This window comes from Chrysochloris asiatica, unplaced genomic scaffold (assembly GCF_000296735.1).
Source record: "Chrysochloris asiatica unplaced genomic scaffold, ChrAsi1.0 scaffold00485, whole genome shotgun sequence".
Taxonomy (NCBI): Eukaryota; Metazoa; Chordata; class Mammalia; order Afrosoricida; family Chrysochloridae; genus Chrysochloris; species Chrysochloris asiatica.
The window spans coordinates 178,367-189,858 of NW_006409003.1; the positions used below are offsets into that span (position 1 = coordinate 178,367).

The window sequence follows — 11,492 nt, forward strand, 5'->3', positions numbered from 1 at the left end:
GAGGACTAAGGTGCGCCTGACCCAAGCCATGGTATTTTCAATAACCTCATATGCATGCGAAAGCTGGACAGTGAATAAGGAAGACCATAGAAGAATTAATGCATTTGAGTTATGGTGTTGGAGGAGAATATTGGAAGTACCATGGGCTGCCAAATGAACCAACAGATCCGTATTGGAAGAAGTACAGCCAGAGTGCTCCTTGGAAGTCAGAATGGCCAGACATCATCTCTCATACTTTGGACATATGATCAGGAGGGACTAGTCACTGGAGAAGGATATTGTGTTTGGTAGGGTGGAGGGTTGGAGAATAAGAGGAAGACCTCCAATGAGATGGATTGGCATAGTGGCGGCAGTGATGGGCTCCGACGTAGCAATGACTGTGAGGTTGGCCCAGGACCAGGCAGTATTTCCTTCTGTTGTGTATAGTGCTGCTGAGTTGGTACCAACTCAATGGCACCTGACAACAACTTCTGAAGGTGTTCTCACGTATTTGGCATTTGTACATTGTCTCTTAAGTGTGGGTGTTCTGATGCATTAAGTTCAATTTATAGCTAAAGGTTTTTATTCACAAAACCTACTCTCTTTGGACTCCTCTCTCAGTCTTAATTCTTTTATGCTGAATAAGGTTATAGAAATGCATTTCCCATACTCAAGTTTTTCTCTGGTGTGCATCTTTTTATACAAAATAAGGGAGTGCAGCTGAAAACATTTCCTCATTTGTTGTACATGCATAGCATTTTTTAAGTGTGTACTTTCTGGTGCTGAGTAAATTCGTTAAATTGAGGCTAAAGTCTTTCCCACACTCACTACATTTATAAAGACCTTATCTAGTGTAAACTGTTTCGTGCCAAACAAAAATGTAGCTTTCTCCCAGGGCTTTCCCATACTGACCACACACATACGGCCTTTTCTTGGTCTTAATTTTCTGATATTTTACAATGGTGGAAACTTGGGTAAAGACTTTCCCATGTTTGCTGCACTCCCGAGGCCTTTCTCCAGGGTGGACTCTAGTGTGGAGTGAAGCTAGAGTTGCAGCTGAAAGCTTTCCCACCATCACTGCGCTTATAATGCCCTCCTTTGATGTGTACATCCGGGTGCTCAACAGGGGTGGAGCTCTGTGAAGGCTTGCCCAGAGTTCTAAAGCTGTTTTTCTAGCTTGAATTTTTTGGTCCTGAATGAAGTTCAATCTGTGAGTTTTTCCTATTTACTGCATTCATCAGGCCTTTCCTGAGTATGAAGTCTCTAGTTCAGAACCAGGGTGTAGCTGTCACCAGAAGCGTTTTATAATCACTGGACTCATGGCCTTTCTGCAGTATGAGTTTTCTGGCGCTTTCATGAGGCTGGCGCTCTGCCTGAAGGCCTTCCCACATCTGTTGCACTCATAAGGTCTTGCTCTAGTGTAGACACTTCGGCACTGAATAAAAGCATGAGTTTACTATCGCGGCTGTAACTAGTTATCACAAATGTGTTTTAAAACACAAGCTTATTATCTAACAGCTCTGGAGGTAAACCAGGGTGTTGGCTGGGCTGCACTCCCTTCTGTGGCCTCTAGTGTCCATCTCCTTGCCGCGTCTGACTTTTCCTGAGCACAAATGCTACACAGTGCAGGGTGTCACAAAATTACCCCTACCAGAGGACTAATAGCAAGAGAGCTCTGCACAAGTAAAAAAGTACACCAAGCTCCAAAGGATTTCCCACTGTAATAAAGACTCTGACTCTATCTTTGTTGTTTGCTGATTTCTTTTTTAGCCTCACTTTCCCTTTTTCTTTTTCCGCACAGGTCACTAGAGATGCCTTCATGAATGCCTCTTCCTCTGGTGTTAGAGGGAAATGTAACCCTCACAAATCTGCAGGCTGAGAATAGAAACTTCCCCTGGTTCCATCCCTCAGCTACTATAAAGGCCCAACCTACTCCTTCTGCTTTGCTCAGACCAGGCCATACTTGTCTTAAGATTATCGACCTCTCCCTGGGAGGAGTAATAAACTTACTCTCAAATTGTCTTAATATATCATCAGCCTTGACATCGTAACCAAATTTCGGTCCTGTTTACATAGTGTGAGCACAAAACTTCATATACATGGTACATGTAGGGTATTTCCTAAGGGGGAATGGTGTTCTCATGCACAAAGTTTACCTTCTGTCTGAAGGTATCTCCACTTAAATAGCTGTGATTCCTTTTGTACTTAACAAGGCCATAGTGGCAGGTGTCTTCTGATTCACTGCCCTCATAGGCCCTTATTTTATGTGGACACTGGAGCTGAACACGTGTGAATTCTGGATGAAAACGTCCTGACAGTAACTACAGTCACAAAGGCTTTGTCTAGTGTGAACTTTTTGATGTTAATAGGTCAGATCCACAGGCAGAGGATTTCCCACAATCACTAGATTTGACAGACTTATCTCTAGTATGAACGTTTTCATGATGAATAAGGATGGAGTGTTGGATAAAAACTTTCCTACATTTGGTCGTCCTACATATGCCACATTTACTGCATTCATAAGGCCTTTCTCTTGTATGGATTTTCTGATGTAACGCTGTGTAGAAATCGGTCACTGAAGGCTTCCCTACCTTTGCTGCTTCATATGACCCTTCTCTACTGTGAACAATTTGATACAAGGGCAGAGATTTCACTGAAGGCTTTTTCCCGCCATCATTGCTTTCAAGGCCTTCCTCTGGTGTGAACTTTCTGGCATTGAATCAGAATGTAACTTTGACCAAGAGCTTGTCCATACTTCAATCACCTGTAAGGCCTTTTTCCAGAGTGAATTGTCCGATGGTTCTCTGGTCTAGACAGGTGACAGGTCTCCCACCCTTCTTGGACACATGGGCTGTTTCTCCAGTGTGAGTATTTTCTATGAGTAATGTTGTTAGGTGCCATTTAAATGGTTCTGACTCACAGTGCCTGGTCCTGTGCTGGCTTCACAATTATTGTTACATTGGAATCTACTGTTCGGCTACTGAGGCAATTCAATTCATTAAGCGTTTTCCGATTTTTTGCTTGGCCTCCGTTTTACCAAGTATGATATTGTTCTCCAGGGTCTAGTCCCTCCTGACAATGTGTCCAAAGTATGAGAGAGGAAGTCTCCCCATCCTAGCTTCTAAGGAGCATTTTGGCTGTACTTCTTCAAAGGCAGATGTGTTTGTTCTTCTAATTCACAGTTCTTTCAAGATTCTTCACCAATGCTACGATCCTAATGCATAGATTCGTCTACAGTCTTTCTTATTCATTGTCGAACTTTCACATGCCTATGAGGCCATACGAGTTGATTTCTCCTTGAAGGCATTTCTGCCTGTGGCGCATCTAAAGGCTCTGTGTTCAGCGTGAACCTCAGGTGGATGGGAGGGTGGAGTTCTTCAGGAAGGCTTTCTTCATTTGGAAGGCTTTCATGTGGCATGGGCTCATAGGAACTGCTCGAGACTGGAGCTGTGTGGAAAGCCCTCTCTACACTGCTCAGCACTCCTGGAGTCTCCCTGTTGTGGGTGCCCTGGTGCAGGAGGGGCAGGAAGTCTCTGCTTGAGGAGGATTTCTCTGCTGTGTGGCTCTTCTGATGTGTAATCTGAATTGAGGCATCACATTTATCACAGGTGAAAGGTTTCTTTCCACTTTGAAGGACCAATTCAGTTGAAGGTTTGAGAGCAGCCGGCATTCTGTCCCCATATGTGCAGTTTTTACCCAGGGTCTGTGCGCTGACGTGTTACCGGGTACAAGATTTCTATGAAGAACGGATCACCCATGTTATAGGGATAGACCTTTAGGCTAAAAGGACTAGCCCAGGAGTTCCAGACCCGTGATATGACTTCTCCAGAACTATTCTCAGCTATTGGTGCCTCCTCATCTTTCCTTCCATGTGAACCACCTGAAAGCAGAGAAATGCCGTCTTTAAATATCACACCAGGTGGAAGGGATGGGAATGTCTAACACACCCAGAAGTGATTCTCTGGGTTTTTGCAAAATAAAAGGGCCCAGAATGAGGTGAGAAAGGATCAGTCCTGTTAGACCGTTCCATCAAAACCACAGTACAAGCAATCCTATCGAGATAAAAAATTCCAGGTAACTGGCAGGATCTTCTGATCACACGCTCCGAACATGATTCAGTATGACTCATGTAACAGAAGCCCAAACCAGGGGATAACATGCTGTTACCTCTTAGGACCAGGCTTTCAAAGACCGATTTAAAAAAAAAAAAAAAAAATGATGTGAACATTTCCTAACAGTTAGGTGAAAGTTGACATTGGAGGGTCTGGTATATTGAAAGGAAGTAGGAAAGGGTAAGACCTTCAGGTCGGAGAGGTGAGGGGACACAAAGAGGCAACAAGGTGGAATATCTAGCACATTAAGACAGTGGAACTGGGGGTGGGAAAGTGACCTTTGCAATGAAACACTGCTGGGCACAATGTCTAGGCACAATCCAGCCAAGACTGGATCCAGCCCCACCCTAAAGCCCACTCTCTATTTTTTTCCACTCCACAATCGCATGCTTCCAGTCAGACCCTCAGGACTCCCTCTGCATTTCAGCAAAATGACCCATGAGTCCCAAGGAGGAAGACAGGGTAGGTAAGGGGCCTTCCCTGGCTGTAAATGACCCACCTAGAGGAGGACCACGTGCTTCATGTTGGAAGGTCACACAATGAATCTTCAAGGAGGGTTTGCTAGGAATGGCCCAATAGTTCCTGAAAGCAATCACATTAATACCCTCAAAGTTCGGTGCCAAGCAGCCTTTTGGAAATATCGATTGGAAAAAAGGAGTAGAATTCACGCTACAGAAAGGTCACAGCTTCTGCCAAATGATCCTGCCTGGGAATGGCAAGGGCCCAGCCTGAGTACCAACAACTCCTCTAACCAGAAAGACGTAAAAAAGCAGGAGCCTCACGCAGGAGTGTGACGTCCCCCAGCATTACATCCCAGGGTAGGTTATTTGGGGCTACATTAAGGAGCCCCCACATTCCTCCCAGGACGTGTACAGAGCCATGTCCTCCAAAGGTACCTGCTCCTGTGATGATGGAGACAGCTGATTCTGCAGGACCAGGGAAGGGACATTTTAAAGCTCTGCTGGAGTCCCAGAGCTTCCTGCCCTTTCTGTGGTAGCACCTCCAAGATAATCACACGGCCAGCTCATCCTCCTCCTGAGACTCCCACTTTAGGGTCGATATCAGTCAGTCCCCATCCGTGTCTTCTCATGCTCCCATGTGTCACTGGTTACCTAACCAAGCCCTTGCTTCAATAAGCACTTGGCATTGTCCAGTCTATGCCTGGCACCCAAGGTTCTTCTCCACTGTGCTCGCAGTCAGCTTCCTGATGTTCCCCACAGCATGCCCTGTGACCATAGTGAACTTCCGGCTTGACCTCTTTCCTCCAGATGCCTTGGCCCCACTGCTGTGGGGGCCCCACCCTCCCTCCCACCATCAGTATGAAAAGCTCTTTTCTCACATCTCTGGGTAGTCTCTCTTCTCCAAGGGCCCTGGAACAACCTTGTCTCTCTGATCTGTCCACAGACCATGTACACACAGCAGCTGGAGGGACCCTGGAAATAACAGTCAAAATCCAACTTCCAAACGCCCTCTAGGCCAGGGGTTGCTCCTTGCTTCTCATTCCAGATCCTTCCACCTACCTTTGTCCATGCCTGATCCCTCAGCTGTAAGAAACACCCACTGTAGGATAAGTACTGGATTTATCACTGCAAGGTCAATGGTTCAAACCCATCCCATGAGAAAAATGAAGCTTTGTGCTTCTGTAAAGATTGATAACCTTGGAAACCATATTCAGAGCCACTATGAGCTGGAATCTAAGAACAGCTAATTTGTACTAGAACACTAAATTGTACTTCTGAGGAATCTGTACCTGGGCCAAGAAGCAGTTGTTCCAACAGAGCATGGGAACACCGAATGTTTTAAAATTGGGAAAAGTGTGCGACAAGGTTGTGTTCTTTCACCATACTTGTTCAACCTGTATGCTGAGCAAATAATACGAGAAGCTGGGTCCTATGAAGAAAAACGTGGCATCAGGACTGGAGGAAGACTCATTAACAACCTGCGATATGCAGATGATACAACCTTGCTTGCTGAAAGTGAAGAGGACTTGAAACATTTACTGATGAAGATCAAAGAGCACAACCTTTGATATGGGTTGCATCTCAAAGTCAGAAAAACAAAAATCCTCACCACTGGACCAATAAACAACATTCTTATCAACGGAGAAAAAAGATTGAAGTTGTCAAGGACATCATTCTTCTTGGATCAACTATCAACACTCATGGAAGCAGGAGTCAAGAGATCAGACGACGTATTGCATTAGGCAAATCTGCTGCACAGGAACTTTTTAAAGCGTTGAAGAGCAGAGATGTCAGCGTGAGGACTAAGGTGCGCCTGACCCAGGCCATGGTGTTTTCCATAGCCTCATATGGATGCGAAAGCTGGACAGTGAATAAGGAACACTGTAGAAGAATCGATGCCTTTGAGTTGTGGTGTTGGAGGAGAATACTAAAAGTGCCATGGACTGCCAAAAGAACCAATAGATCTGTTTTGGAAGAAGTGCAGCCAGAGTGCTCCTTGGAGGCCAACATGGCTAAACTTCGTCTCTCATACTTTGGACATATGTCAGGAGAGAACAGTCGCTGGAGAAGGATGTCATGCTGGGTAAGACGGAGGGTCAGAGAAAAAGAGGAAGACCTCCAACGAGATGGATTGGCCAGGTGGCAGCATTGATGGCGTCAAGTGTGGCAGCTGTGGTGGGGTTGGCCCAGGAACGGACATTGTTTCATTCTGCTGTGCATGGGGTCGCTATGAGTCGGTTCCGACTCGATGGCACCTGACAACAACATGAGCTGGAATCAGTTAGTTGGCAGTGGGTTTTAGGGACCACTCAGAGGGTAAATACAACAAGCTGGTGCTACTGCAATGTAGTAAGTAAATGATCATTCCATACAGCCACCCCATCTTAGTCTTCATTTAAAGCACACCACACCCGCCCCTCAGCTGTGTCCCCTCTACCCATCCGCATCCATCCTAATATTATGTCTACCTCAGGGACCCCAAGTCCTGGTGTAGCGCTGTGGGTTAATGCGCCAGACTACAAAGCCATTTGAACTGCAAGGTCTGTGGTTCAAGCTCACCAGCTGCTCCTCGGAAACCCTATACCGGGTCGCTATGGGTCAGAATCGACTCGATGGCACTTAAAAACAACAACAGGGACCCCATCTCCATCTTTTTCTAATGAACTCACTTCCTCAGTTCTACCCACGGTCACCATTCTGATCTAGCCTAGGCTAATTCTTGCTGAAGCTTCCTCACTGGCCTCCCCACTTTCTCACTTGCCCCTCAGACTGTTTCCACACCAGACAAAAGACCTGTTAACAACAAAGAAGGCCCAGCTTCTTAAAGTCCTATTGCACCCTAAATCCTCCACTAAGTATAAAGAATTTGAGGTTCTGGGGATGATTGTGGCTCAGTCTCACAGACAAGCATGAAAAACCATCCATATCTCTTCCTATTTCCTGTACTAGATACGGTCCACTAGTCTGGGTACGTGGTCACAGAACCCAACAGTGACGTCTGGATGACATTGGGCAGTGGCCAGTCCTTCCTAGTCTCAGTCTCCGGCTCCGTAAAGGGTAAAAATACCCAGGATTCTTTTCCTGAAAAGGCCTTAAGGACGTACTGCTGAGAAACCGAGGTTCAGGAAGATAACGACATTGTCCTGGTGCGAAAGGCGAGGGTCTTCTCAGTCTAACACATTTTTGTCATCTAAGCCCTGGACGCTCAGGACCCACAGCCTTCTGAACGTTGCGCCTCCCCAACGACCCGGACACCCCAGTAGGCCTACAAAGATGCTCCCAGCCCCAGGAATACCTCAAACATGCTCTCTCTCCTACGCTGTCACTGGCCAGCAACCAGTGAGGATTGGTAGTTCGAGCCGCGAGTGCAGTTTCATCACAGGTCACGCTTCCCGGTCTCCATGGCAATAACTAAACGACACCGCGAGGGACTCTGGGAATTGGAGTCCCGGTCGACTGGTTTACCACCCCCGGTGTCCGGGCGTGGCTGGATGTTCAGTGGAAGACCAAGGCGGCACTAACGGATCTAGCGCTGGTGAGAGAGGATCTCCAGTTATCTACGAGGCAGGAGTCTAAGCCCCAAAGTTCAAAAGCCGCGTCTGACCAGGGTTCACTTTCAGCTGAGAGCCTGTGTTCTGGAGAGTGTAGTGTGCACTGGGTGGAAACCCCACTTTTGCCTCCTGATGGGAAGAATGTTCCAGGCAGAGGATTCAGCTTGTACAACGGGTTAAAGGTCAGCCTGAAATGATGGTATTTGGGAAACCTGAATCCCTTTCCTCAGCTGGGACCAGAAAGCCCAGGGGGAGGATTCATACTAGGAATGGAGGCTAAAGAACTGAGCCTTTATTCTCTGATGAAGTGGGAGCTGGGGGATGAAAACGAAAGGAATGCGATCTGAGAAGAAGTGATGGGGTCAGGTGAAGGTGGAGTTGGGGATGGCGATACCAAGGAGGAAATGATTGAAAGAATGGAGGCAGCCTGAACAGCAGTGGTATAAAGAACATGGGAGTAGTCGGATTTTGAATCTCTTCTAAAGGAAGAGCCACTGGGGGAAGTTAGAGTCAGGAGGTTCAGGATGACTCCAAGGGTTGTGGCAAGAGTAGTTGGAAGAATAGAACCAGTGGGGATGTGGAAGAGAAAAGAGCAGCAGGTTGGTTTGGGACTTGTGTCTGAGATGCCCAGAAACATCTAAGTGGAGAAGTGACAAAGGCAAATGGACACACAGGTCTGGAGTTCTGACAGAGCCTAGGCTGGACCAGGGTAAGGGCTGGGAACCATAGTAACATAAGGGCCAAGAGGGGAGACTGGAGGGCTGCACAGAAGGGATGGGTTCCAGAATGAAGTTGTTGTTGTTGTCAGGTGCCATCGAGTCAGAACCGACTCCTAGCGCCCCATGCACAGCAGAATGAAACAATGTCCGATCCTGGGCCAACCTCACTACCGCCGTCACACTTGATGCCATCAATGATGTCACCTGGCTGATCCATCTCGTTGGGGGTCTTCCTCTTTTTCTCTGACCCTCCACCTTACCCAGCATGACATCCTTCTCCAACGATTGTTTCCTCCGGACAATATGTCCAAAGTATGAGAGACGAAGCTTAGCCATCTTGGCCTCCAAGGAGCACTCTGGTTGTACTTTTTCCAAAACGCAACTATTGGTTCTTTTGGCAGTCCATGGGATTTTCCGTATTCTCCTCCAACACCACAACTCAAAGGCATCAATTCTTCTACGGTCTTCCTTATTCACTGTCCAGCTTTCACATTTATATGAGGTTATTGAAAATACCATGGCTTGGGTCAGGCGCACCTTAGTCCTCAAGCTGACATCTCTGCTCTTCAATACTTTAAAAAGTTCCTGTGCAGCAGATTTGCCCAGTGCAATACGTACGTCGTCTGATCTCTTGACTGCTGCTTCCGAGAGTGTTGATAGTTGATCCAAGAAGAATGAAGTCCTTGACAACCTCAATCTCTTCTCCATTGATAAGAATGCTGTCTATTGGTCCAGTGGTGAGGATTTTTGTTTTCTTTACATTGAGTTGTAATCCAGAATGAAGAGGTCATGTGATTTGATGAGGATCTGGCAGGTGGTTGGGGAGGGGTGTGTGCGCAGAACCTGAGGGGCGCTTGTCTTAGACCCAAGACCTGGGTGGGTGGGAGGGGGTAAAGTCCACAGATGTTGTTGGATGGAAGGCCGGGTCCCCCAGAAACACGACCATGTAGCTTCAGCAAGCCTGTGGACACTCCCTTGTGGTGACCCTGCACGGGGTCAGTTGTGAAAGGGTCTGGAGGTGGGAGAGGACAGTGGGAGGTGAACTTGTTGGAAGTGCTGGGTTTTACAGAATTGGGGAGTCAGAAGAGCAAAAAGGGCCCAATGACACCAGGCTCTGTGACAGCATGTATAAAACGCACAAGCCCCATAGAGGCATCTATGCTGACCACAAGATCAGCAGTTCGAAACTACCAGCTGCTCCGCGGGGTGGAGGCTTTCTGCTCCCGTTAAGATTTACAGCCTCGGAAACTCTGTAAAGGGTTATTATGACTCGGAACCGACTCCACCACCACCATAGTACTGCAGGGCTGAAGGGTGAAACCGGTTGGTTGGGTCGTGATTGGCAGGTGGCCTGGGGGCTGCTTCCAGCAATGGTTTGGTAATCCTGATCGCCTTTCGCGCAGAAATCTGGCCGCCGTGCTTTAAGAAGAAACTAAATCCTGTCTGTGGCGCTCTTAGTCTGACGACACCAGTTCTCAATGCTCCTCACGGTGTGGCTTGGACGTTGCCATGGAAAACATGTAGGGTTGGCCGGATGCTAAGCAGAAACTACATTACCCAGGAGATTTTGCAGCTCCGGCGGGCGCTGAGCCAATGATGGCCTAGGAAAGACATGTCCTGCGGGTTGTATCGCCGGGGGCGGGACTTCCGCGTCCCCACTGTTGACATTCATTTTGCTCTTGAAGGGTCTTTGCACTGCGCCCTTGGGAGCCGGGACCATTTCCAGGCGCTGGACTGCAAGGTCAGATTGAACCGCAAAGTGGGTGGTTCAAGCTCGCCAGCCGCCGTCGGGAACCCTATACAGGGTCACTATGAGTGGGAACCGACTCGACGGCACTTAACAACTTCAGAACCAAGCCGGGAGTGACCGTGAGGATGGGACCCACCTCCGCACCTTTAAATGAACCATGACCGCCTGTAACGGGGGTGTCCCCGGGAGCCCCCAGCGTCTCCACACTCTCGTGTCCCTGCAGTCCCCGGCGGCGGTGTTTGCGCTTCGGGGCCATTATACTTGGTGGAGCCTGAGGTATAGCAAGAGACAGTCGGTCTGCTGTCACCGTCCCAGGGCAGGGACACGGGTGGGAGTGACTGAGCCGGCTGCACTCACCCGGGCCGCCGCCTCTCGCGGCTCCACATCGCCTCCAGGCTCACACAGCGGCTGCACTCATGGACCCGGCTCGGGTGAGTGAAGGGTGCCTCAGGTCCTTCCTTACTCACTAGGACCTCCACCCACCCATAGGGACTCTTCTCCCCACCCACCTACTGGGGACCCTGGTATGACTCCAGGCCCATGAGGTTGTATTCCACCTAGAGGTTATGGAGGGGATGTGTGTGCCTGTTTCTAGAATACAATGGAATGATGTGTGAGAATTTCATACGTGTAGATCAGGATGTGCAAAGGCTTGGAGATGAGACTGAGCCAGGAGTGTTCCGGGAGCTGCAGGTCTCCATAAATCTAGTGCAGGAAGTGGAGTCAGCCTCTATTCTGAGGGTGGTGGTTTAACCATGGAAGGTGTGGAGCACAGGAGGGAGGCGATCGGACTCAGGTCTCAAGTCTCCCTGTGGCTGCAGAGTGTGGGGATGTGAAGGAACAAGAGAGGCTGCTAAGGATGGCTCTGTGATGTCAGTGACGTCTTAGACCAGAATGCTAAGGATGGCTCTGTGATGTCA

The 11,492-nt window shown here is 48.3% G+C and overlaps 2 protein-coding genes across 2 annotated transcripts in view; one reads left to right on the forward strand and one right to left on the reverse strand.

Moving 5' to 3' along the window:
• Window positions 1-10,731, reverse strand: part of ZNF324 (zinc finger protein 324) — a 21,113-nt gene extending 10,382 nt beyond the window's left edge. Inside the window, exon 1 of the mRNA XM_006877337.1 lies at window positions 10,717-10,731. Within this exon, the coding sequence (XP_006877399.1) occupies window positions 10,717-10,731 (15 nt within the window). The remainder of the gene's footprint in view (window positions 1-10,716) is intronic.
• Window positions 10,732-10,934: 203 nt separating this feature from the next.
• Window positions 10,935-11,492, forward strand: part of LOC102816993 (zinc finger protein 304-like) — a gene marked incomplete at its 5' end in the record, with an annotated part of 5,408 nt that continues 4,850 nt past the window's right edge. The window contains one exon of the mRNA XM_006877338.1: window positions 10,935-11,003. Within this exon, the coding sequence (XP_006877400.1) occupies window positions 10,935-11,003 (69 nt within the window). The remainder of the gene's footprint in view (window positions 11,004-11,492) is intronic.